Source organism: Leucoraja erinacea, chromosome 24 (assembly GCF_028641065.1).
Source record: "Leucoraja erinacea ecotype New England chromosome 24, Leri_hhj_1, whole genome shotgun sequence".
Classification (NCBI taxonomy): domain Eukaryota; kingdom Metazoa; phylum Chordata; class Chondrichthyes; order Rajiformes; family Rajidae; genus Leucoraja; species Leucoraja erinaceus.
The window spans coordinates 18,919,768-18,946,983 of NC_073400.1; the positions used below are offsets into that span (position 1 = coordinate 18,919,768).

Consider the following 27,216-nt stretch of genomic DNA (forward strand, 5'->3'; position numbering starts at 1 on the left):
CAGGGCAGCTGTTGTTTAATATGCAAAGCAATCTGGAAACCTGCCAAACCTATATACTTGTAGTTGGTGGCAAACCCGAGATGATTTGTTGGGCATGTTACTCCTTTCTGGATGAAAGGTTCATTTGAATTTCTACTGAAATGGAAGAAATGGGTACCTGTTGCCCAATGTTTTTTAGAAAAGCAGAGGAAATACTTGTACCAATGAGAGGCCTCGATAGGGTAGACAGTCCGAATATTTTTCCCGGGGTGGAAATGTCAAAGACATTTAAAGTGGGCATAGTTTTAAAGTGGGAAAGTTAAAAAGGGCAAGGTTTTTGTTTACAGAGGGTGGTGAGTGCCTGGAATGTACTGCCAGAGATGGTGATGGAAGCAGATACAACAGTGTTATTTAAGAGGCTGTCAGATAGGTACATTGATATGCAGGGAATAGAGGGATATGGCTGGTATCCAGGTAGGGGAGATTAATTTATCTTGGCATCATGTTTGGCACGGACATACTGTTCTGTGTCCTTATGTTCAATTATATCAATGCTTGCCTGTAAAGCATCTGTAATGCAAACTATCTCAACATGAGCAATAAAAACAAAGTAATGTCAAGCATATTAAGGGAATATAAAGCCAGTGACCAAATGTTTGGTCAAAGGGACAGGCTTTGAAGATCATCTTTAAAGATTTTTGAGAAGTGGTTACTGTGAAGAGCGTGCAGGGTAGGAATTCCAGAACTAAAGATATGGGCAGCTAAAGCATAAAGTGGTGAATTGAGATTAGTTTAGAGATACAGCATGGAAACAAGTCCTTCGGCCCACGCTGACCATCCATCGATCACCCATCCACACTAATTCTGTTATTCTTTCTCGTCCACTCCCTTCACGCCAGGGTTAATTTACAGAGGCCAATTATCCTACAACCCCGCATGTCTTGGGGATGTGGGGAAAAACCCACTCGGTCATGGTGAGAATGTGCAAACTCCACAGAGACAGCACCCGATGTCAGTATTGAACCCGTGTCGAACCTGGGTCTCTGGGGCTGAGGCAGCTCCACCCCACAATGTACCGCTGATGATTAATTATAAAGATTCTGAAGATACAAGAATGAGAGGGGGTGTCAGGGACTTGCAGGGCCAGAACAATCTGATGGAAGTTTTAAAACTGAACTGTTGCTTATCTGTGGGCCAATTATGCATCAGCAAACACGGGAGACGCGGATGAACAGGATTGCGTGCAGGACAAGGGCGTTTTGGATGGCTTCAAGTTGACACAAGGCAGGTTGAGTGGTGTCGGCCAGAGGTAAGCTGGTTTGGATAAGCGTGGAGCGTATAAAACAATGATAAAGTTGACAACTAGGCAGTGAACAACGTGCATTTAAATATTTCTTATGAATAATTTGCATCCACAAAGATTAAGTCAGAAATTAAAATTCTACGTGATAATTCCTCGGGAAAAGTTGTTATCGGTTAGTCCTTCAAATATCAGCCAGTAATCGTACATTTTGCATCGCTTTACATGTCTGTGTTTTATCAAAGATGAACGTTAACTTGTAAAAGCAATATTTTTGCGTCTCTACAATCCGGCCGTTTCTCGTGGCGAAACGCCGACAATCCTTCAGTAAAATACTCCGCACACCACCTGGCGGCTTATAACATGTGCTGCCCAAAACTTTCTGACATTGTCGCGGGTTGCACAACATGTCCCCGACAGGGACCTTTCCTCGACCTTAAATGTGACACACACAGACAGACCATCTGCACTCTTGCAGACGTGTAATACATTGGGCTTTGCGAAGAACACTTTCCAAATCACACTTTTACTGGACGGGCAGGTGAAGAATATAGAGAGCGCAACTTTGTTTTGCAGGAAAAACTTTGGTGAAGTGTGAATGTCAGCTGGGGATTGTGAGCACTGGTTAGATGCCGTCTTCTACCAACAAGAAAAGCGGAGAGGAAAAAAAATAAAAGTTGCAACATGCGCCAAAAACAGAACAGTAATTATTACAGGTCTTTGGTGAGTCGAATGAAACCTGTTAAATCATAATCCAATCTGCCATATGGACAAACTGTATACCCACTTGATCCGTGGGCCAAAGTTAGTGAAGTATCTAAACGACTACGGGTTCACCAGAGGAAACAAACACTGTATAATTTCATGAAAAAAAAATACAATTGTAATGACTGTGTATCGTGCATTGACTGCGAACGGTGCAATACTGTAGCTCGCTAATCTTTATATGTTGATACTTACTTGCAGAATAAGAAATGTTTAATTTCTGTGACAACACTTCGCGTAATGCAACGCCACAGTGTTTCATTCCAGTCAGAGATGCAACATTACCAAGCCGTGGAGTCCTCGGAGTACAGTATGAATTGAAAGCACTTTACCTCTTTGCAAATAGGAAGAAGGTTTTGTCCAAATGTCAGGCGAAAGCCGGTGGCGAAAAGCAGCAGCGGCAAGAGCAGGTAAGGCGAGGTGTCTCCACACATGGCGAGTCGGTAAATGCTGAGGCAGCGGTGTCACATGGAGTGGTGAAAGGTGGACTCTCTCCGTGTGTGTGTGTGTGTATGTTCCTTCTCGTTATCACTCCGCTCCTTGCAGCGTTTGACACACACACACACACATACAGAGCCAGCACAATGCCCCTGGTGTTGGCGGCTCGCCTCTTTCCGTCAGTTCACGGAAACGCCCGACCCGATCCGCAAGTGACAGGTGCGCCACCTTATACCGAGGGAGAAAAATCCTCCATCAGACCGGCCGAGTTCCCGGGGCCTGATCCACAAGGCGTGCAACAAATGTGTGTGTCATCTTACAAATAAGCTTGCAACGCCTTCCCCCGGCGTTACATTTGTTGCGCTTCATTATTCAATCATTCCCTGCCAAGATACAGGTGCACACGGGGAGAAATAACAATTGAGCGCTTTGAAGCTGAAGAAATCGACATTCTGTACTTTAAATAATTCACATTCTAACCAGTGAATCCAAACTGGCCATTTTTGAAATTCTAATCCAGTTTCAAACGAAACAACCGCTGGTACTATAGTTACAGAACGTTGTGGTATGGTCAGCTGAGATTTAAACCAAATTCTACTCCAAGAAATCAAACCGAGTCAAATACATTACATGAGAAATATTTTATCTGTTCATCGCAGTATCAGCATATATCGCGCCTAAACCTAGACAGTTGGTTATGGGAATAATTTACAATGTGCATCATTGCTGTAGACAAACACAAAGTGCTGCAGTAACTCAGCGGTCAGGTTTCATCTCTGGAGAAAAGGAATAGGTGACGTTTCGGGTCGAGATGAGTCGAAATGTCACCTATTCCTTTCCTCCAGAGATGCTGCCTGACCGCTGAGTTGCTCCAGCATTTTGTGTCTATCTTCGGTGTAAACCAGCATCTATAGTTCCTTCCTACACATTCACTGCTGTAGAAATGAGGAAGCGGGCGTCGGCGAAGGGATTTCATTCTCTGGAGGATTTGCTGGACTTTATTACAAGGCGATCATTTATTGCCCATCACTAGTTGATCTTGAACTGCAATTATTCTAGCTGATGGGGACACGTCAGTCTCAATCGTCACACCAGCATTGTATTCCAAAACATAAACACCCTGGAGCACAAAGAGCTGAAGTAACTCAGCGAGACAGACAACACGTTTGCAGCATCTGCATTTCCTGGGTCTACTTAGGTTCATGTTTATTAATGTCACCCGTACCAAAGTACAGTGAAAAGATTCTGAGGAAGGATCCTGACCCAAAACATTGCCTGTTATTATTCTCCACAGATGCTGCCTGACCGGCTGAGTTACTCCAACACTTTATTTTTTTACAGTGAAAAAGCTTTGTTTTGCATGTTTATAAATTCATAAGTAATAGGAGCAGAATTAGGTCATTCGGCCCATCAAGTCTACTCCGCCATTCAATTACGGCTGATCTATCTCTCCCTCCTAACTCCATTCTCCTGCCTTCTCCCCATAACCTCTGACACCCGTAATAATAAATAATCTATATATCTCTGCCTTAAAAATATCAATTGACAGCCTCCACAGCCTTCTGTGGCAAAGAATTCCACAGATTCACCAAAATAAATTCCTCCTCATCTCCATCCTCAAAGAACGTCTTTTAATTCTGAGACTATGACCTCTAGTCCTAGACTCTCCCACTAATGGAAACACCCTCTCCACATCCCCTCTATCCAACTTCTTTCACTATTCTGTACGTTTCAATGAGGTCCCCCTAATTCTTCTAAACTTCAGCGAGTACAGGCCCAGTGCCATCAAACGCTCATCATATGTTAACCTACTCATTCCTGGGAGGAGTCAGAAGGCTGAGGGAGAGCTGAGAAGGGGAGGACACAGTGAGGGCTACCTGAAATTGGAGAAGTCAATGTTCAAGCCGCTGGGGTATAAACTGCCCAAGCAAAATATGAGGAGCTGCTCCTCCAATTTCCGGTGGTTCTCACTCTGGCCATGTAGGAGGCCCAGGACAGAAAGGTCGGATTCAGAATGGGAGGGCGAGTTGAAGTGCTGAGCCACCGGGAGATCAGGTTGGTTATTGCGGACCGAACAGAGGTGTTCCAGGTGCGACAGAGGTTCACCTGCACCTCCTCCAACCTCATTTATTGCATCCGCTGCTCTAGATGTCAGCTGATCTACATCGGTGAGACCAAGCGTAGGCTTGGCGAGGAGCTGCACCTCATATTTCGCATGGACAGTTTATACCAGAGCGGCATGAACATTGAATTCACCAATTTCAGGTAGCCCTCACTATCTCCTCCCCTTCTCAGCTCCCCCTCAGCCCTCTGACTCCTCCTCTTCCTCTTGGGTAAATTGAATGGATTAAAGGCCGATAAATCCCCAGGGCCAGATAGGCTGCATCACAGAGTACATAAGGAAGTAGCTCCAGAAATTGTGGATGCATTAGTAATAATCTTTCAAAACTCTTTAGATTCTGGAGTAGTTCCAGAGGATTGGCGGGTAGCAAACGTAACCCCACTCTTTAAGAAGGGAGGGAGAGAGAAAACAGGGAATTACAGACCAGTTAGTCTAACATCGGTAGTGGGGAAACTGCTAGTTATTAAAGATGGGATAGCAGCACATTTGGAAAGTGGTGAAATCATTGGACAAAGTCAGCATGGATTTACGAAAGGTAAATCATGTCTGGCGAATCTTATAGAATTTTTTGAGGATGTAACAAGTAGCGTGGATAGGGGAGAACCAGTGAATGTGGTGTATCTGGACTTCCAGAAGGCTTTCGACAAGGTTCCACATAAGAGATTAGTATACAAACTTAAAGCACATGGCATTGGGGGTTCAGTATTGGTGTGGATAGAGAACTGGCTGGCAAACAGGAAGCAAAGAGTAGGAGTAAACGGGTCCTTTTCACAATGGCAGGCAGTGACTAGTGGGGTACCGCAAGGCTCAGTGCTGGGACCCCAGCTATTTACAATATATATTAATGATCTGGATGAGGGAATTGAAGGCAATATCTCCAAGTTTGCGGATGACACTAAGCTGGGGGGCAGTGTTAGCTGTGAGGAGGATACTAGGAGACTGCAAGGTGACTTGGATAGGCTGGGTGAGTGGGCAAATGTTTGGCAGGTGCAGTATAATGTTGATAAATGTGAGGTTATCCATTTTGGTGGCAAAACCGGGAAAGCAGACTATTATCTAAATGGTGGCCGATTGGGAAAGGGGGAGATGCAGCGAGACCTGGGTGTCATGGTACACCAGTCATTGAAGGTAGGCATGCAGGTGCAGCAGGCAGTAAAGAAAGCGAATGGGATGTCGACTTTCATAGCAAAAGGATTTGAGTATAGGAGCAAGGAGGTTCTACTGCAGTTGTACAGGCTCTTGGTGAGACCACACCTGGAGTATTGCATACAGTTTTGGTCTACAAATCTGAGGAAGGACATTATTGCCATAGAGGGAGTGCAGAGAAGGTTCGCCAGACTGATTCCTGGGATGGCAGGACTGTCTTATGAAGAAAGACTGGATAGACTTGGTTTATACTCTCTAGAATTTAGGAGATTGAGAGGGGATCTTATAGAAAGTTACAAAATTCTTAAGGGGTTGGACAGGCTAGATGCAGGAAAATTGTTCCCGATGTTGGGGAAGTCCAGGACAAGGGGTCACAGCTTAAGGATAAGGGGGAAATCCTTTAAAACCGAGATGAGAAGAACTTTTTTCACACAGAGAGTGGTGAATCTCTGGAACTCTCTGCCACAGAGGGTAGTTGAGGCCAGTTCATTGGCTATATTTAAGAGGGAGTTAGATGTGGCCCTTGTGGCTAAGGGGATCAGAGGGTATGGAGAGAAAGCAGGTACGGGAAACTGAGTTGGATGATCAGCCATGATCATATTGAATGGCGGTGCAGGCTCGAAGGGCCGAATGGCCTACTCCTGCACCTAATTTCTATGTTTCCTTTCTTCTTCCTGCCCGCCCCACCCTACATCAGTCTGAAGAAGGGTTTTGGCCCAAACTATTGCCTATTTCATTCGCTCCATAGATGCTGCCGCACCCGCTGAGTCCAGCACTTTTGTCTACCTCTGCATTACATCACTGTTTTTGTCTACAGGCCTTCTTGAAATAAAAGCTAGTACTGCGCTTGCTTCCTTTACTACTGATTCGACTTGTAGATTAACTTTTTAGGAATCCTGCATCAATGCTCCCAAGTCCCTTTGCACCGCATATTTCTGGATTCTCTCGCCAGTAAGAAAATAGTCTATGCATTTATTCCCACTGCCAAAATGCAAAATGCATGACTCTAACTTGACATCTATAGAAAGGTGCTTGACTGAATGGTAGTCTTTAAAGGGTGAGCAAACTGCTTTGTTCTATAGAAATGAAATGTAGAATCAAAGAACTGCAGAAGCTGGTTTACAAAAAAAAGACAAAGTGCTTAAGTAACTCATTGGGTCAGGCAGCATTATTGGGGAACATGGACAGGTGATATTTCAGGTTGGGAACATTCTTCTGATGTTTAGGGTCCCAACCTGAAATGTCACCTATCCATGTTCTCCAGAGTTGCTGTCTGACCCACTGAGTTACTCCAGCACTTTGTGTCTTGTTCTGTTCTACCTTCAGTTCATGGACTGCTGAGATTCAAAGACATTGCTTCTCACCACCTCAGTGTGCAGCTATCGATGGAGTCTATATATATCCTCGTCTTGATCGTGAAGCCCACATCTTGAGAATCAACATACATAAACAGCAACCAAACAGGGAACAGAGCACAGGGTTAATCAGGGAAATAAGTGAATATGCGTCTGCTTTGATGTCTTAATGTTGGTGGGTTGTTGTCGGTTGTGTGCAGGAGACCAGACAAAGGATTGTTGCAGTCGATATCCCTGGAGCTGACAAAGACATGGACCAATAGATCAATCCATGGTTATTACAGTGAAGCTGCAAGCATTTTGCTCATGCTGGGACCAGGATACCACATTCAATTCTCCACAATGCCACAATAGAGAGACAATTACATTGTTGGACAAATGCGGTATCAAACTAAAGGCCAACAAAGTTGATCCTTAAAATAAGGTGATTAAATTATAGGGAGTCATCGAGCTGTAAAGTACAGAAACAAGCCCCTCGGCTCACCTTGTCCATGCCAACTAAGTTATATTATCCACCTATCCATGTTTTCTAGAGATGCTGCCTGACTTGCTGAGTTACTCCAGCACTTTGTGTACTTTCAAGTTGTATTTGGGTTCATATTTTACAAGAAAGGATTCCAAAATATATCAATTTTTCACAGGGTCTAATCAGATAACTGTCTTGTGTTCCATCAATTCAGTTATAGAAATTAATTAAAAATACTTCTATCTTAGTTTCAATGCATTTGAAAGTTGGCAGAAAAAGAGTTCTTCATGGGTTAAGGGACTTTGTGGCAGTGTAGTCCTGCTAATAAGAAGCTCTGTCTTGTGACTGTATTATGCAAGTTGCATGTGTAGATGCGTACGTGGATCTGTGGTAATGGGAGGATCCCGGTGTTACATCTGAATCACCCACATCATAAAATCCATGTTAAAATATAGGTAGGGCAGCATTTGGGAAGTTCAAGAACCCATCTATCTGACTGATATGCATATTCAAAAGTCAAAGATAATGAAGGTGCATAAAGAAGCTTTGAATTCCAATTTGATTAATTAAATAACAGGAACCCAGGAGTTAATCTGGTTTAACAGCAATTACATAAACTTTACTGAACAAGAGACCAGATAATACCATTACTCCACACCAGTCTTTATGCCCCTGGCAACATCCTCCCAATGTATTTATCTCATCCCCAGCTGCACAAATTCCTTTTCTCCCAGTATCTCATATCTCTTCCAACAAGGTCGTGGTGGAGGAGTGCGGGGCGTCACAGTGGCTCAGCGGTAGATTTGCTGCCTGACAGCACTGGAGACTCGGGTTTGATCAAAGAAAGCCCGATGAAGTCTGAAGAAGGGTCTCGACACGAAACGTTGCCCATTCCTCCTCATCAGCGACGCTGCCTGTCCTGCTGAGTTACATTTTGTGTATGTCTGCAATTGCAGATGCTGGTTTATACCAAAGATGGATACGAAGTGCTGGAATAACAGCAAGTCAAACACCAAATCTGGGGAAAAATTATGGATGACGTTTCGAGTCAGGACCCTTCTTCAGTCCTGGTCCCTAGCCAAAATGTCACCCATACTTTTTCCACAGAGATGCTGCTTGACACTCCAGAACGTTGTGCCTATCTTTGGGGGTGGCAGGAATCCAAGTGATAGGTAGGGAGGGAGGTGATGACAGAGAGGTGGAGCAAGTGACAAAGGCTAGAGGTGAATAGGAGACAAAAAGGAGAGGGGCAATTAAATGTAAAACCAGAGAGAAGGAGATGGGTGAAAGGGGGAGAATAAAGGGGAAAATGGGACTCAGTAATGAGAGATGTGGGAAGGAGGGGAAAGGTGACTGGGGGTAGGAGATTGTGGGAGAAATGTGGGTGAATTGCAGTGGGGGGTGGTGTAAGACAAAGACAGGAAGTGCAGGGGTTATTGCTTGAAATTGTAGAACTCAATGTTCAACTGTGAGGAGAGAACATTTTAATTTGTCATCTGAAGGTGAATCTAGAAACAACATAGAAAATTACAGACACCTAATGCTGGAGTAACTCAGCGGGTCATGCAGTATCTATGGAGAACATAGACAGGTGATGTTTCAGATCGGAACCCTTCTTTAGATTCCAACCCGAAACCTATTCCTTTTCTCCAGAAATGCTGCTTGATCTGCTGAGTTACTCCAGTATTTTGTGTCTATCATCGGAATAAACCAGCATCTGCAGTTTCATCCTACACATTGAAAACTGCAGCACAGGAATGGACCCACAGTATCCGTACGGCACTCTCTCGGGACAGCATGGAGTCTTCATATACGTTCATAAGTGCTAGGAGCAGAATTATGCCATTCGGACCATCAGGTCTACACTATTCAATCAAGGCTGATCTATCTTTTCCTCTCAACCCCATTCTCCTGGCTTTTCCCATATCCCCTGACACCCTTACGAATCAAGAATCTATCAATATCTGCCTGAAAAACATCCATTAACATGACCTCCACAGCCGTTTATGGCAATGAACTCCAGAGATTCACCACGCATTGACTAAAGACATCCCAGCTGTTACCAGGTATCTGAACCATCCTACCACAACCAGAGAGCTGGCCTGAACTACTATCTACCTCATTGTTGACCCTCGTACTATCTTTGAATAGACTTTACTGGCTTTACCTTGCACTAACATCATATGTCATCTATACACTGTAAATGGCTTGATTGAAATTATGTATAGTCTTTCCACTGACTGGACAGTATGTAACAAAAGCTTTTCACTGCCCCTCGGTACAGGTGCCAATAGACTAAACTAAACTAAACTAACTTAACTCATCTCCTTCTGAAAGGTGCCCCCTTTTATTCTGAGGCTGTGGCCTCTGGTCCTAGACTCTCCCAATAGTGGATACATCCACTCTATAACTGGCACCATAAGGTCATAAGTGACAGGAGTAGAATTAGGCCATTCGACCCATCAAATTAACTCCACCATTCAATCATGGCTGATCTATCTCTTCCTCCTAACCCCATTCTCCTGCCTTCTCCCCATAACATCTGACACCTGTACTAATCAAAAATCGTTCTATCTCTGTCTTAAAACATATTCACTGACTTGGCCTTTACAGCCTTCTGTGGCAAAGAATTCCACAGATTCACCACCCTTTGACTAAATAAATGTCTCCTCGTCTCCTTCCTAAAAGAGCATCCTTTAATTGTAATAATATGGTTATTTCGGTTTTTTTTTTTTAGTTTTTCAATCATTCTATACTGCTCTTATATGAAAATAAAACTGTGCAGGTGATCTTGGCGGAGTTCAGCAGGAGGCGGTAGAGTGAGCACCGTCGTCGTTGAGGTTCTGAAACATCGCAGCCTAGCAACGGATTGTGACTCCGTCAACATAGATCCCAGTAACCAAAGATCCTATAGGATCTTTGCCGGTAACAGCGGCCAGACTTCCCTTCGGAACTCTGCGGCCAGCGGGCGGAACCATGCCAGACACACGCGAACCCTTCCCCTTCCCCAGATATGAAAACGACGATGATTTCAGAGGCCGCAGAAAGGAAAGTCAGGTATTCCAACAACTTTAAACTTTGATATCCCGCAATTTGTCAAAATGCATATGCATTTTATTGAGAACTATTTTAATACTTTTGTTTATAACTGAACTGTAAACACTGTGAAACGATTCGCTTTTTATCATGTGTAAAGTACCCATTTTAGCACGAAATGCAAGGTGTGGAATGTGAGAGAAATCTACAAAGATTAATAACCCAAAGTGGTAAATAAAAGCACGGTCAAACATAAAATATATACTAGGATTTAACGATTTAAATCGCTTAAACGAATGCTGAACCGGCGCAACATAACTTCCAAATATTTTTTTCTTTTGTGAAGCAGACCAACCATTGCATTTTTAAAGCCCTTTTTTTTAAAAATAACTGGATTCGTTTCTTAGCTGCGTTCCTTGCCAGTTCTTTGTAAATAAAATAATTATTGCAACGAGGTTATATTGCACGTACACTTACTCGAGGAGCAAGTATTTCAACGTTTGCAAATAACACAAGCTAGAGAATGTACAGGGCCTTGATCGAACCGCGCCTGGAACATGGTGCATATTGTTCTCTCAACCCACAAGACGTTGGTGAGGTGGTACTTGTATAATAAAAAGGGAACTGCAGATGTTGGTTTATACCAAAGACGGGCACACAATGTTGGAGTAACATTGTATTAACATTGAAGTGTGCATCAGACTGTCTATCTTTGGTACTTGGAGTACTGCATTCAGTTTTGGTCACCATACTATGGGAATGGTGTCATTAAGGTAGAAAGAGTGCTGAGAAGATCTACGTGACTGGAGAAAGGTCCCCAACCTACGTGAAATCACACATATCCAGAAATACTGCCTAACCTGTTGAGTTAATCCAGCACTTGGTGCATTTTTATGTGGGGATGTTGCCAGGACTTGAGGGCGAGACCTACAGTGAAAGGTTGGGCAGGCATGGAGTTTATTCCTGAGAGTGCAGGGGCAATCTTCTAGAGATGTATAATATCATGAGGGGAATAGATAGGGTGAATGGACAGAGCCTTTTCCCAAGGGTAGGGTGATCAAGAACCACAGGATAAATGTTATTGTGATTATAACCAACTCTATAACTGACAATTGCTGGGATGTAGGTTGAATGTAAGTAGGGAAAGATTTAATAGGAAGTGAGCAACAACATTTCCACTCGGATGGTGGTGGGAAACAAAGATGGCAGCTCCTTGGTCTAATGCCTGACAACAAATGAAACTGAAAGGGAAGGAGTCCTCTCCTCTCCTTATCTCACAGCCTTGTGTCTTTTCATCTCCTGCGTTGTCCCCAACCATCTGCCAACATCCCCCTCCCCTCTCCTGTCCACCTATCACTTGCCAGGCATTGTCCTGCCCTCCTCTCTTTTCCAGTCTGAAGGGATGGCAGCGGTAGAGTTGTTGCCTTACAATGCCAGAGACCCAGGTTTGATTCTGACCTCGGGTGCTGTCTGTGTGGAGTTTGTATGTTCTCCCCGTGACTGCGTGAATTTTCTCTGGATGCTCCGGTTTCTTCCCACAGCCCAAAGACGTACAGGTTTGTAGGTAGACACAAAATGCTGGAGTAACTCAGCGGGACAAGCAGCATTTCATAACATTATGTTCACGGGTGATGTTGCGATGTCCTTCATTTTTTGCATTCTCCACTTCTTTCAGAGTTTTCAGTACGAGCAGCCAACCCACTTAGCACAGCAGGAGGACCCATGGAATCGGCTGCATGCAGCCGCAACCGTGGCAAGTGCCAACAAAGGAATCTACCTCTACAATCCCAAGGTAGAGTATAGAACACCTGAAACATCACGCTAACATTTGCCTAACAACGCTTAAATTTTTTTAAGATGTTACTCGGGAAATTGATGAGGGTAAAGCAGTGGATGTTGTGTATATGGACTTCAGTAAGGCCTTTGACAAGGTTCCTCATGGAAGGTTGGTTAAGAAGGTTCAATGGTTGGGTATTAATGGTGGAGTAGCAAGATGGATTCAACAGTGGCTGAATGGGAGATGCCAGAGAGTAATGGTGGATTGTTGTTTGTCAGGTTGGAGGCCAGTGACGAGTGGGGTGCCACAGGGATCTGTGTTGGGGATCCACTGTTGTTTGTCATGTACATCAATGATCTGGATGATGGTGTGGTAAATTGGATTAGTAAGTATGGGAGATGATTGTACTAGGCAGGTAGGTTCTGGGTTGCGGGTAATGAAGTAGAGTTTCAAAGGCTACAGAGAGATTTATGCCAGTTGGAAGAGTGGGCTGAAAGATGGCAGATGGAGTTCAATGCTGATAAGTGTGAGGTGCTACATCTTGGCAGGACAAATCAAAACAGGACGTACATCGTAAATGGTAGGGAATTGAAGAATGTAGGTGAACAGAGGGATCTGGGAATAACTGTGCACAGTTCCCTGAAAGTGGAATCTCGTGTAGATAGGGTGATAAAGAAAGCTTTTGGTGTGCTGGCCTTTATAAATCAGAGCATTGAGTATAGAAGTTGGGATGTAATGTTAAAATTGTACAAGGCATTGGTGAGGCCAATTCTGGCGTATGGTGTACAATTTTGGTCGCCTAATTATAGGAAGGATGTCAACAAAATAGAGAGAGTACAGAGGAGATTTACTAGAATGTTGCCTGGGTTTCAGCAACTAAGTTACAGAGAAAGGTTGAACAAGTTAGGGCTTTATTCTTTGGAGCGCAGAAGGTTAAGGGGGGACTTGATAGAGGTTTTTAAAATGATGAGAGGGATAGACAGAGTTGACGTCGAAAAGCTTTTCCCACTGAGAGTAGGGAAGATTCAAACAAGGGGACATGACATGAGAATTAAGGGACTGAAGTTTAGGGGTAACATGAGGGGGGACTTCTTTACTCAGAGAGTGGTGGCTGTGTGGAATGAGCTTCCAGTGAAGGTGGTGGAGGCAGGTTCGTTTTTAACATTTAAAAATAAATTGGATAGTTATATGGACGGGAAGGGAATGGAAGGTTATGGTCTGAGCGCAGGTATATGGGACTAGGGGAGAATATGTGTTCGGCACGGACTAGAAGGGTCGAGATGGCCTGTTTCCGTGCTGTAATTGTTATATGGTTATATGGTTAACAGGTATAGAAGCAGCGCCGTAGGTGGCCGCTCTTTGTATGCATTGGGTATCCAAGCAAACAATTTCAGTGTGCCTTGTCACATGGGACAATAAAATATTCCATCCAGAAGTATGAAAATGCACACCTCGGGACAGTTTCTTCCCGGCTATTAAACCGGGAATTCAGGCAACTGAACCATCCTACCACAACTCGTGAGCAGTCCTGAACGACTACCTTCCCCATTGGAGACCCTCGGACTATCTTTGATCGGACTTTCCCAGCTTTACCTTGCACTAAACTTTATTCACGTTATTCCCTTTATCATTTATCTGTACACTGTGAATGGTTCGATTGTAATCACGTATTGTCTTTCTGCTGATTGGTTGGCATGCAACAAAAGCTTTTCACTGACAATATGACAATAAACTATTAAACAAAACCATTAAACAATGGTAATGGCCTTCTCCCCAACAAAAGTATCACCAAGTTGCTGTCAATGGCCACATGAAATTCTAGAATCTCACCTCCAGTTGCTTAATTTGAGAGTCATGGTGGTCATACAGCAGGGAAACAGGCCCTTCGGCCCAAGTGGACCATGCCAACCAAGATGCCCCAATTATGCTGGTCCCACCTGCCTGTGTTTGCCCATATCCTTCTCAACCTTTCCTATACTATAGTACCTGCCTAAAATACCTCCTCTGGCAACTCATTCTATACACCCACGACCCACGATCCGCTATGTGAAAAAATTGGCACTCAGATTCCTTTTAAATCTTTACCTTCTCATCTTAAACCCAAGTCCTCGTGTTCTTGATTCACCTATTCTGGGTAAAAGACTGCATTTTTCCTTTCCATTCCTCTCGTGACTTTATACACCTCTACAAGATCACCCCTCGGCCTCCAGCACTCCATGGTCCTTGCTACATCCTCACAAATCTTTTCTGCACTCTTTCCAGCATGACAACATCCTGTGGCTGGGTGACCAAAACTGCACACAATATTCCAAATGCGACCTCAGCAACATCTTGCACAACTGTAGAACAACATCACAATTTCTAGACTCAACACCATTACTGGTGAAGACCAAAGTGTACTGAAAGCCCTCTTGATCATCCTATCTACCTGCTGAGAGTAACAAAATAAGAGACATCATTCAGCCAACAGTGCTCATTGAGTCAGCATGTTTGGCCTGACAGTTGATTATTTGATTTTTTAGCTAAACTTTTCCATGTTTATTGAATATTTTCCTTACATCTTACTATTCAAAATTAGATACAATATTTAAAATATCAGCTCTCAATTACTAGCATAGCTTTAAAATAAAGGTATTGCATTTACCTGCAGTGAATTAAATGGAGTATTTAAGTCAACAGTTGGGACTTGGACCTATTTAGGTTTATCTACTTTGAATGGATGGAAATAATGAGGTTAGACGACTGTAGATTTGGACAATGTGTCTGTCATATGGTGACCTATTTCAAAATGCCTTAAATATAGCTGAACATTTGCTTCTTTCAATTTACAGTTCAAACAGAAGTTGCTCTATTCACTTAGTTTTGATAGCTGCACATTGTTCTAATAGGCACCCAAAGACAGCCTGGACATTCATCTTAATGCTGTTTATGATCATTCAAACGCATTTTTGAAGCAGAAAAATGAGGTGATTCTTCAAAAAACTACTTGTGATCCTCAGAGGTGAGTGTTTTGTGATAAGTGTGTATTTGTGTTCAAACGATTTTCGTATACTGTAAACATGAACAATAACGAGAATGAATCAGTATTAAAACAATAATGATGGAAGGATAAAAAGTGCTGGAGTAATTTAGCATCTCAGGAGAACATGGATAGATTGTTTTGGGTCAGGGTTCAGACTGATCAGCCTTTAAGATTTTAAGTGAGCAAACTCAAGTCCCAGTCTGAAGAAGGCTCCCGAGCTGAAACGTTGCCTATCCTTTTCTCCTGAGATGCTGCCTGACCTACTGAGTTACTCCAGCACTTTATTTCTCCTTGGTCAACCAGCATCTGCAGTTCCTTGTTTCTACATTAAAGCAATAATGACACTGACTGCAGCGTGACTTTTATAATAAGATTAACATGATCCATCTGATTTTATGGCCATTATTTCCAATGCATAATTTGGGAAAATGACTTTGGCATTGATAAATGGTTGAAAAATCTCTGCACTCTAAAAAATACTGCTTATCAAGAAGTCTGAAGAAGGGTCTCAACCCAAAACGTCACCCATTCCTTCTCTCCAAAGATGCTGCCTGTCCCGCTGAGTTACTCCAGCATTTTGTGTCTATCTTCAATTTAAACCAGCATCTGCAGTTATTTCCTACACTGTTTATCAGGAAAGTGTATAAAGATTTATAGGGCTAGGTTGCAACTTTGCTATAACATTGTAGAACTGGTAGGCGTAAAATAACCCAATCAAAATACAAGAATAAACCAGGCATGATTAGTAAGTTTGCAGATGACACTGAAGTGGGTTGTATTGCAGACAGTGAAGATGGTTATCAAAAATTACAACATGCTATTGAGCAGCTGGCAAGTGGGCTGAGGAATGGCTAATGATGTTTAATGCATAAGTGTGAGGTGTTCTTGATTCCCCTACCCTTGATTTTATACACTCTATTAGATCATCACTCAGCCTCCTGCACTCCAAGAAATAAAATCCTAGCCTGCCCAACCTCTCCCTATCGTTCAGCCTCTCATGTGCTGGCAACATCCTTGTAAATTTTCCCTGCGCTCTTTCCAGGTTAATGACATTCTTCCAATAGCAGAGTGACCAAAATTAAATACATTACTACAATTGTGGCCTCATCAGCGTCTTGCACAACTGTAACAAAACATCCTAACTTCTATCCTCAACATCTTGACTGATGAAGATTCATGTACTTAAAGACTTCTTAACCAGCTTATCTACCTTTCAGGAAACTAAGGGAAAGCAGCTAAGGTCCTGGTAAATCATGTCTGTAATCCTGGATCTCTCTGCTCTACAACACTCCCCTGGTCCTATCCATTACTGTGAAGGTCCTGCCCTAGTTTGAATTCCCAAAATGCAAACCTCATACTTATCTGCATTAAACTCCATTATCCATTCTTCAGCCACCTTGCCCAGCTGATCAAGATCCTGCTGCAATTTTGGACAACCATCTTCACTGTCTACAATACCACCCACTTTAATGTCATCTGCAAACTTACTAATCGTGCCTGGTACATTCTCATCCACATTTTTGATATTACAAAGAACACCTTAATAAGATTAACACCTTAATAATAATCTTAAACAAATATTTTGCATTTAATTCCTCGGAACAGTTAATTATTCAGCAGAATAATAAGCTGCTGGAATAAATTGCCAGCTGGAAAATTATGTGTTTATCGAAAATGGTGTAGCTAAGTAAAAGCAGCTAAGGTCTTTGTAAATCATGTCTGTAAATTTACATCTTTAGCTATTTACTTGCCTCTCCGAATTATTTACAGAGGCTGTTGGCTAAGCACCAATGGACAATTACCTGAAGATGTGTTTCGCCGGAAAATAGCAAGGGACAGAGTGCAGAAAGATATTTGTGGCTGTGCCCACGATCACACAGAAACCAGCGCTATTTACGTACGAGCAAGATCTCCCCCAAGATTTTGGGTTTCACCCACAAAATCATCTATTCATAGCATCTCTGGAGCAATAAGTGAGACACTATTTTTGTGATGCATGATCAGAATCAGAATAATTTTCTATGTGCTTATTCCTGCAGCATGTTTTACCTGACAGTTGGTTGCTGGCACGCATCTTTCTTGATGCTGTCATCCCAGATGTACCTTACTCTTCAACCCTGGGGCAGTTGGTAGAGCTGCTTCCTTACAGCGCCAGAGACCCGGGTTTGATCCTGACCTTGGGTATTGTCTGTGGGGAGTTTGCCCGTTCTCCCTGTGTCCGCGTGGGTTTCTTCTGGGTGCTCCTGTTTCCTCCCACATCCCAAAGATGGACAGGTTTGTAGGTTAATTGACCTCTGTCAAATTGCCCCTAGCGCAAGGGTTCCCAACCTGGGGTAAATTTGTTGATTCTGGATTTGTACATATTTTTTCTCATTGATTGACTGTGTTTGGTTCCGGTATACCGGTATCCGTTCATCAGTAGTTGTTCATAAATAAGTGGAATAACATTGTTATGTGCTATTAAAGTTGCCTGGGGTAAATGGGACAGAAAAGGTTGGGAACCCCACCCTAGCGTGTAGTGAGTGGATGCGAAAATGGGATAACATAGAACTGGAGTGAATAGGTGATCAATGGCTGGCATAGACTCAGTGGGCTGAAGGGCTTGTTTTCAAATTGTATCTTTCAATCAATCGAGGACACCAAGTGCTCGACTAAATCAGTAAATTCTCTGGAGAACACGGATAACTGACATTTTAGGTCATGACCCTTCAGACTGATTGTAGGCGTGAGAGCTGGAGAGAGGAGGGGCAGGACAACTATGACGTGATAGGTAAACACAGGTGAGGGGGGTGGGTTTGATAGGCAGATAGTTGTGCAAAGGCCAGAGATTAAAACAGGAGTGAGAGTTGTGAATTGGGAAGGCAGTAGGAATGTAGGCGGAGGGGAGAAATCAGTCAATCAATATGAACTCACATCTTTGCATCTTCTAGAAAGTTATTGTGAGATGGAAATGTACTGAAACTAGGTTTGTTAGATGTGATACATCAAGTGTGATTCTAATAATCCTTACAAAGTCATAGTCATAACCTCATAAAGCATGGAAACAGGCACTTTGGCCCAACTTGCCCGCACTGACCACACTAGTCCCACCTGCCTGTGTTTGAACCATATCCATCAGAACCTGTCCTATCCATGGATCTGTTCAAATGTTTTTTAAACTTTGCAATGGCACTGGGGTTGGACCAGGGCTGGCTGCTGCTAGGACATGACAATCATATTCTTCTAAAGGAAAGGGTTTTTTTTTTTTTTTTAATATGACCAGGAATGTCTTATATGCTTTGGACTTAATTTTTCATGTTCCTTTTACTTATTTTCACAGCAAGCCAACATACCGCGGCAACTAACGGAGGTTATTCCAGGAAAATAGACGGTGGTTTCTTTACAATCTGAATTAGAGGATGTTTCTGCATAATACTGAACTTAGATATTGTCAAGTCTTTGTTCAATATCTTCAATAAGACACTGTAATATTAAGAACAAGCTGTGCTAGTACTGTGAAGTAGCATTGAAAGTAAGGACTTCTCCCCATGTAATTAGAGAATTAAATCACTAGAAAATGAAAATTCAGAATGTTGTCCAATGAAATTATTACCTTTGCGCTTTCTGGTGCTAATTCAGAGTCATGGCGTCATACAGCGCAGAAATAGTCCGTGCTGACCAAGATGGCCCATCCTCATCAAAGGTAAATCTCTCTGTTTCTGATCTGCTTGTTGGCCCTCAGTAATGTCACTGAGAATAGTGTTGGAGTCTGCATGCATGCTCATTATCACTGCAGCTCCATCATCTCTGTGTAGACAAGTTGTTGTTTGTATATCTGCATCAATGGGACAGCTAGGATCCCAAAGTCCTCCAATCTGAAGAAGGGCCTCAACCAAAAATATCACCTATCCATGTTCTTTACAGATGATCTAAAGAACCCACTGAGATACTCCAGCACCTTATGTATTTTAAGTTTAGTTTAGTTTATTGTCACTTGTACCAAGGTACAGAATAAAGCTTTTGCAGTATGCCAACCAGTCAGCAGAAAGACAATACATGATTACAATCGAGCCGTCCACAGTGTACACGATAAAGGGAATAATGTTTAGTGTAAGATAAAGTCTCCACTGAGATAGATGGCAGCTCAGGATTGCCCTCTGGCTGTTGATAGGATGGTTCATTTGCCTGATAACAGCTGGGGAGAAACTGTCCCTGAATCTGACGGTGTACCTTTTCACACTTTTGTACCTCTTACCTGACGGGAGAGGGGAGAAGGGCATAGTTGAAGTAAGTTCATGTAAAAAGCAATAAAGACACATTTTCAACCCTTTGAAAGAGTCTGTTCCAGGCAGGCACGTGCCATCAGGGTAGGCAAGGTAGGCAGTGCCTACCCCGACTAAAATTATAAAATGCTAATTATTATTACCATTATAAATGGTAAAGGCACGGGAGAATTATGCGTACCTAAGAGATTGATCTCTATGGTAGACATAATTCTCCGTCGCTTTCATCCACAGTACATGTAAAACGCAAAGGTATGTTTAACTCGCGTGCCGTCGGCGCTGCTTCAAGCCTTCAATGACAACGGTGTATAAAGGCAGCTGAAATTCTGCCGTTGTACCATGGACTGCGTGCATGTGCTGCGTGGCAGCGTACTGCATATGCACAGCACAAGTTTCTTGACGGGTTTTTCAAACATGGATTGTCAATATCTTAATAGTGTCTTAAGAAACAAAGAGAGAAGAATGGAGTTCGTGTACAAATAATGTGGAAAGTAATTTTCTTTGAGCTATGTTTTTAAATGCTTTATTAAGAGATAAGGCTTTTGAAGACAAATTACTTTATAAAAGTCTACTGACTGCCTACCGGAGAGGAGAACAATGTGCGCATGCGTGGCTTTTTAAGATTTTTAAAAGTCGACTGACTGCCTACCCTGAGTAATTACTCATGGCACGTGCCTGGTTCCAGGTAACTTTCTCAAATGTATTGAGCCACTAGACCAGGAGCAGACCCATTGGGCCCATCCCCCAACGCAATATTCCACCTCTGACCCATAGCCCCCAACTGCGCAGGCGCAGTTGATGGGTTTCCGTTTCGACGCCAGAGATCCCCGATGTGACGCGAGTCATGGCAGCCCTTCCCCAACTTTGGGATCCCATTGTGACGTCATTGTGACGTCGAACGAAGCTGGCGGGCAGGGCAAGTGGAAAAGTGGTTTTGTAAAGTGGTTTGTGTAAAGTTTAAAATGTCAACAACTTGTAAAATATACCATCATCTGAATAAAACTTGGTTCATTTACATCACAGGACAATGGTGAGTAAGGTGGGCCAAAAACTGTAGTGCTATCGTGTACCATTTCGGGAACACACGCACACACATACAAACAAGATGAAAGTTAGTAATATATATAGACCAAGTGGGACCTGCTAAAAAAATAAATCCAATTCCCTTGCCCTGCCCATTACAATGTTTCAAATGACAGGACTCAGTCGAGGAAGTGGTGGGCTTGAGGCGGGGGCTGTCAGGAGGAGGGGCGAGCGTCCTGGTACGGGAGGGCTTGAGGCACGGGTTGTTGGGGGGGGGGGGGGGGGGACGAACCTAATGGAGCCGGGGGATGGGGAGGGCTTGAGGCGGGGGCTGTCGGGGAGGCGAGCGTTCTGGAGCTGGGGGAGGGAGAGGCCAAAGGTACCCGGCACGTCCTCTCCCCGCCCCCGGTACCAATTCCAGCCCAGGGCCCGGGGGACAGAAATTAAAATAGAAGGAAACTTATCTGTGGAGCCGTCCGGTTGATGTTGTGACGGGAGAAAAAGATGGCGGCCTGAAATTGTGCAAAGGCCGTGCTGAGGACCCGTGGGGTGTCTTTTGTGACACCTGTCAAGTAAAGACGACAAGTAGTGGGGGCAGGGCATGTGGGGGCAGGGCACGTGGGGCGCTGTTTTAAAAAAAAGTTTTAAACGACAATAACGTGAACTAAACTTGTTTAATTTAGATCACATGACAACGGTGAGTAAGGCGAGCCAAATATTGTAGCGTTTTTGTGCAAATACAAACTGGGCAAACAAATGGACAAACAAACAAGATGAGAGTTTTAGTAATATAGAGATGTATAGATTCAAAATCTGTTCGCTTAAAGAGAGCATGGAAACTCCACACAGACAGCACCGGAGGGCAGTAATAAACAGGCGTTGGGGGAGTGGTGAGCCACCCCAGTCTATATCCTTCTCTCTCTTAAAGGCTCATTGTCTGGTTCCTTCAAAAATAACACAGTCTATCTCTAATTGCAAAACTATTTAGCTCACACCACCTCATTAAAAGGCAAATACATCCTCTCTGTGGAATATTTTTATAGAAATAAGTTGCACCTGCCAGTAGAATCAGTTAGACCTCTGCATCTGTAATTGTGGTTTGCGATAATTAGACTTTAAATGCTGTTCTCATGATCATAGACAACGGTAACTACCCTAATTTTAATATGCTCGCCCCAAAAGCTTGATCAACTGATATGGGACAATCTATGTGTGTCAAATCTACTGAAGGTGTGTTTCTATTTGTAGCTTTGCAGGTACGTCCCAGCTTCATAATTTAGGTCAAGTTCAATTTGGTATTAAAAATACTTCTGGTCAAAAGTCTGAGAAAACTTTTTCAAAAGTTTGGATACACCTAAAATCTCTGTTGAATCATCTAGCAGAGTACCAGTGAGTTTAGTTTAGAGATGCAACATGGAAACAGGCCCTTCAGTCCATCGAGCTCATGCTGACTATCTTCATGCACTAAAGCATATTCATAAATCTGATAAGATTTTGAGACTTCAGAAGTATCATGGCCATTACTACTGACCCGACCTTGCAGTTTAGGATTTGCCACTTCGTACAGTCAAGGCTCTTTAATTAAAAGGACGCAGAGGGCTGGAGTAACTGAGCACATCAGACACCATCTCTGGAGAACATGGATAGGCCTTCTTCTTGCGTATGGCGCGCACAGCCTAAAGTTGTAGGACAACTTGTTTTATTTGATCTTATTTGATTGTGCACACCGGGTTGATTGCATTCGTCGAAACAGGGCGGAAACAGGGCGGCAACCACGTGAAGGTTGCAATCTTCCACCTCATAGGGGGGTTGCATGTAAGGTAATCGGGTCAAAGGGCGTGACACACGGAACAGCTCAATCCCTGTGGAGAACATGGCGGCCTTGGTATACACTGTTAACACACGAAACGCGTATTTTCTTTCCTGTTAAAAACAGCCAAAATGATAATTTTTTTGCGCAGTAAATAATTGTGGGTGCTGTCATTGAAAGCAGGAAGGTATCATGTTTAAACTGGTGTTATCTCATGGTGTAGCGTCTTTTACAATCCGCGACTAATAGCCGCATTCATTGTCGTGTCCAGAGAGATAGCACCATCACGATAAGCCTTCGCTAAATAAAACAAACTCAGAGCAATTTGATTACAATATTATGGGGTTATTTTTTTTGAGTGACTGAGCGCTCAGAACCAAATGCACTAATATCTTTGCTCTGAACCTGAGCACCAAGGTGCAAGTGGCCGAAGGAGCGCATCCCTCGGGACAGCCCCCACTCTCGTCCCCGGGGTCAGCGCTGTCCGGCCACGGCCGCCCTTCGCCCCGTCTCCCCTTGTGGGCCGCACTGTCAGGGGCTGTGGGTCAGCAGCGCCCACACACGGGACCGGGTGAAGCGGGGCCGGGTGGAGCGGGGCCAGGGCTCCGGGCAACGTCAGCTGCAGCAAAGTTGGGGACGATCTGCTCCCTCCGCCCACCCAAAGTCACCCCGACCTCCTCCTCTCCCACCCCCCCCCCCCCCCCCCCCCCCCCCCCCCCCCCCCCCCCCGCGCGGAATAGACGGCCCGGGGTCCGCGAGTGTGCAACCAGTCCGGATGCTGGGCTGGCAGCCATAGTAAATGCTTACCTGCAGTTCATCGCATGTACTCCAATTGGCGTTGCGTGGCAACAGTACGGGTCATGGGTCGTAACCTCGACTGCGTGCAATCTCCCTATGGATAGGTTACGTTTCGAGTCGGGACCCATCATCCGACTGATCTTTACCTGACTATATACCCTTTAGACTTAGACTTTAAAGATACAGCAAGGAAACCGGCCCTTCGGGAGGATTTAAACTAATGTGGCAGGGGGATGGGTACAAGTGCAGAGAGGCAGGGGGATGTAAAATGAGGGTAGAAGCAATAGGTAGCAAGGTGAAAAGTAAAAGTGGCAGGCAGACAAAACCAGGGCAAAAATCAAAAAGGGCCACTTTTCAACATAATTGTATAAAGGGGTAAGAGAGTTGTAAAAACAAGCCTGAAGGCTTTGTGTCTCAATGCAAGGAGTATTCATAATAAGGTGGATGAGTTGAACGTGCAGATAGCCATTAATGTTGAACGTGCAGATAGCCATTAATGATTATGATATAGTTGGGATCACGGAGACATGGCTCCAGGGTGACCAAGGCTGGTAGCTGAACATCCAGGGATATTCAATAATCAGGAGGGATAGAGAGAAAGGAAAAGGAGGTGGGGTAGCGTTGCTGATTAGAGAGGAGATTAACGCAATGGAAAGGAAGGACATTAGTTTGGAGGATGTGGAATCTGTATGGGTAGAGCTGCGAAACACTAAGGGGCAGAAAACGCCGGTGGGTGTTGTGTACAGGCCACCTAACAGTAGTAGTGAAGTTGGAGATGGTATCAAACAGGAAATTAGAAATGCGTGCGACAAAGGCAAAGCAGTTATAATGGGTGACTTCAATCTACATATAGATTGGGTGAATCAAATTGGCAGGGGTGCTGAGGAAGAGGATTTCTTGGAATGTATGCGGGATAGTTATCTAAATCAACATGTAGAGGAACCAACGAGAGAGCAGGCTATTTTAGACTGGGTATTGAGTAATGAGGAAGGGTTAGTTAGCAGTCTTGATGTGCGTGGCCCCTTGGGCAAGAGTGACCATAATATGGTTGAGTTCTTCATTAGGATGGAGAGTGACATTGTTAATTCAGAAACAATGGTTCTGAACTTAAAGAAAGGTAACTTTGAGGGTATGAGACGTGAATTGGCCAAGATTGACTGGCAATTAATTCTAAAAGGGTTGACGGTGGATATGCAATGGAAGACATTTAAAGACTGCATGGATGAACTACAAAAATTGTTCATCCCAGTTTGGCAAAAGAATAAATCAGGGAAGGTAGTGCATCCGTGGATAACAAGGGAAATCAGGGATAGTATCAAAGCGAAGGATGATGCGTACAAATTAGCCAGAAAAAGCAGCATACCGGAGGACTGGGAGAAATTCAGAGACCAGCAGAGGAGGACAAAGGGCTTAATTAGGAAAGGAAAAATGGATTATGAAAGAAAACTGGCAGGGAACATAAAAACTGACTGCAAAAGATTTTATAGATATGTGAAAAGAAAGAGATTAGTTAAAACAAATGTGTGTCCCTTGCAGTCAGAAACAGGTGAGTTGATCATGGGGAACAAGGATATGGCGGACCAATTGAATAACTACTTTGGTTCCGTCTTCACAAAGGAAGACATAAATAATCTGCCGGAAATAGCAGGGGACCGCGGGTCAAAGGAGTTGGAGGAATTGAGTGAAATCCAGGTTAGTCGGGAAGTGGTGTTGGGTAAATTGAATGGATTAAAGGCCGATAAATCCCCAGGGCCAGATAGGCTGCATCACAGAGTACATAAGGAAGTAGCTCCAGAAATAGTGGATGCATTAGTAATAATCTTTCAAAACTCTTTAGATTCTGGAGTCGTTCCAGAGGATTGGCGGGAAGCAAACGTAACCCCACTTTTTAAGAAGGGAGGGAGAGAGAAAACGGGGAATTACAGACCAGTTAGTCTAACATCGGTAGTGGGGAAACTTCTAGAGTCAGTTATTAAAGATGGGATAGCAGCACATTTGGAAAGTGGTGAAATCATTGGACAAAGTCAGCATGGATTTACGAAAGGTAAATCATGTCTGACGAATCTTATAGAATTTTTCGAGGATGTAACTAGTAGCGTGGATAGGGGAGAACCAGTGGATGTAGTGTATCTGGACTTCCAGAAGGCTTTCGCCAAGGTCCCACATAAGAGATTAGTATACAAACTTAAAGCACAAGGCATTGGGGGTTCAGTATTGATGTGGATAGAGAACTGGCTGGTAAACAGGAAACAAAGAGTAGGAGTAAACGGGTCCTTTTCACAATGGCAGGCAGTGACTACTGCAGAACCTACAAACTTACATATCGTTGGAGTGTGGGAGAAATCCGAAGCACCCGGAGAAAACCCGGTCAGGGGGAGAATGTGCAAACTCCGGTGCTTGCACCAGGAAATGACACTTTAAAAAATATATATATTTTTAAATTTTATTATTTATTTCGAACAGAATAAAAGAATAAAAAGCAAGTGTGAAACAGCATACAAAATACAAAACAAAAATATTTATAAAGTGTCATAAACAATATCTATACATAAATGAAATCACATGTGTCCGAAAAGGAGCAGGCAGAAGCCAAAGCTTATTAATTCCCACCCCTTATTCAACTGCTTGTAATTATCATACACATTTAGCAGCTATATGTACACCATATGTACACCAACCACTATATGGACACCAAATTATTTACATTTGAACACTAATTAAATATTTACAAAGCCATACAAAAAGAAGAAAAGAAAAAACCCTCATATACTATCCAGTATCTTAGTCATATATACAACCCATCACTCTATAATCACCCTTCCCAATGCAATCAGTATAACAAATATCCCACTCACAATCACCTATCCTCATCCCAATATCATTTTAAACAAGTGTTTTTGTACACTTTTTAAACTGAATTATGCTTGTGCTGGTGGAAGACCTACCACACGAGGGTGTGAATGTGGGTGCGACTTACAGATGTCTTCAAAGCTCTCCAGGCGAGAAGCTGTGACGTAAAGTGGTGTTGACGCCTGAAGCGTTATGAAGGTTATGACGCATGGGTGCTATGACGTAGTCATCGCATCAGAAAACGTCAGCAATATAGACACGTCAGCGATGGAAACTACGTCACCGGTCTAGGGTACGTCATCAGGTAAGCACCATCTCAGTACGGGTGCCGCGCGGGAACTGGGAGGACCTGACTGAGGACAAACCGGAGTCCTCAGCGAGGCAGGTGCTGTGCCCGCCCCCTGGCGGTGGGAGGTCGAGCGGATCCCAGCGAGAGAGAAACGAAACCCTGGCGGTACGCGTGCGCAGTACTGGCGGCGGCGGGAGCGAGCTGACGTTGGGACGCGCTGGTTTGCGCGTGCGCGGCTCGGCGCGGCCAGGACCGGGCTCGCCATGAGCTCCCGGAAAGGTGAGCGGTATCTCTCTCCCGTCCGACCGACCGGCCGGCGCTTGCCCCCGGCCCACTCTAACCCGCCATCTCCCCCTTTGTCTCCTCAGTGCTCGCTCTGCAGGCGCGCAAGAAGCGGAGCCGCGCCAAGAAGGAGAAGGTGCCGAAAAAGTGAGTGCTTCGGGGCCGGGCCTCGCCTGGCTCTCCCCTCACCACTATCCCCCTGGTTGCGTGGTCCTCCCCTCATCTCCCCCCTCCCCCCCCCCCCCCCCCCCCCCCCCTTCCCTTCCCCCCCCCTCCTCCCCCCCCCCCCCCCCCCCTCCATCCCCACCTGCTGCACCAGGGCCTGGCTGGCCTCTCCTCCCCCTTTCCCTGTCTCACCTCTCTCATCTCCACCTTCCACCCCCATCCAATCTCCCCCCCCCCCCCCCCCCCCCCCCCCCCCCATCTCCCCCACGCACCTCCCCCCCCCCCCCCCATCTCCCCCGACCCCATGTCCCCACCCATCTGCCAACAAAAC

At 44.2% G+C, this 27,216-nt stretch overlaps 2 protein-coding genes across 3 annotated transcripts in view; both read left to right on the forward strand.

The window, feature by feature from the left end:
* The first annotated feature begins 1,183 nt into the window (after positions 1–1,183).
* Positions 1,184–18,958, forward strand: cfap276 (cilia and flagella associated protein 276). Of its 2 annotated transcripts, XM_055654642.1 has the most exons (6): positions 1,184–1,288; positions 2,246–2,454; positions 12,283–12,399; positions 15,273–15,385; positions 17,177–17,379; positions 18,726–18,958. In XM_055654642.1, exons 2-6 carry the CDS (start codon positions 2,254–2,256, stop codon positions 18,794–18,796), a joined length of 705 nt encoding a protein of 234 aa, XP_055510617.1. In that variant the 5' UTR covers positions 1,184–1,288; positions 2,246–2,253; the 3' UTR covers positions 18,797–18,958. The 2 variants fall into 2 exon arrangements, with proteins under 2 accessions (XP_055510617.1, XP_055510618.1); XM_055654643.1 differs by lacking the exons at positions 1,184–1,288; positions 2,246–2,454 and adding an exon at positions 10,456–10,628 and having other exon boundaries at positions 18,726–18,950.
* A 7,628-nt stretch (positions 18,959–26,586) lies between these two features.
* Positions 26,587–27,216, forward strand: part of LOC129708703 (SRSF protein kinase 1-like) — a 50,462-nt gene continuing 49,832 nt past the window's right edge. The window contains exons 1-2 of the mRNA XM_055654641.1: positions 26,587–26,717; positions 26,807–26,867. Coding sequence (XP_055510616.1) covers positions 26,702–26,717; positions 26,807–26,867 — 77 coding nt within the window. The 5' untranslated portion in view covers positions 26,587–26,701. The remainder of the gene's footprint in view (positions 26,718–26,806; positions 26,868–27,216) is intronic.

What these genes read in the sequence shown, in the direction of transcription:
- cfap276 (XM_055654642.1), top strand. Translation starts at nt 2,254, where the DNA reads ATGTTTAATTTCTGTGACAACACTTCGCGTAATGCAACGCCACAGTGT. An exon ending in TCTACCTCTACAATCCCAAG is followed by an intron (nt 12,400 to 15,272) that starts GTAGAGTATAGA and finishes TTGTTCTAATAG; the next exon opens with GCACCCAAAGACAGCCTGGA. An exon ending in ACTACTTGTGATCCTCAGAG is followed by an intron (nt 15,386 to 17,176) that starts GTGAGTGTTTTG and finishes AATTATTTACAG; the next exon opens with AGGCTGTTGGCTAAGCACCA.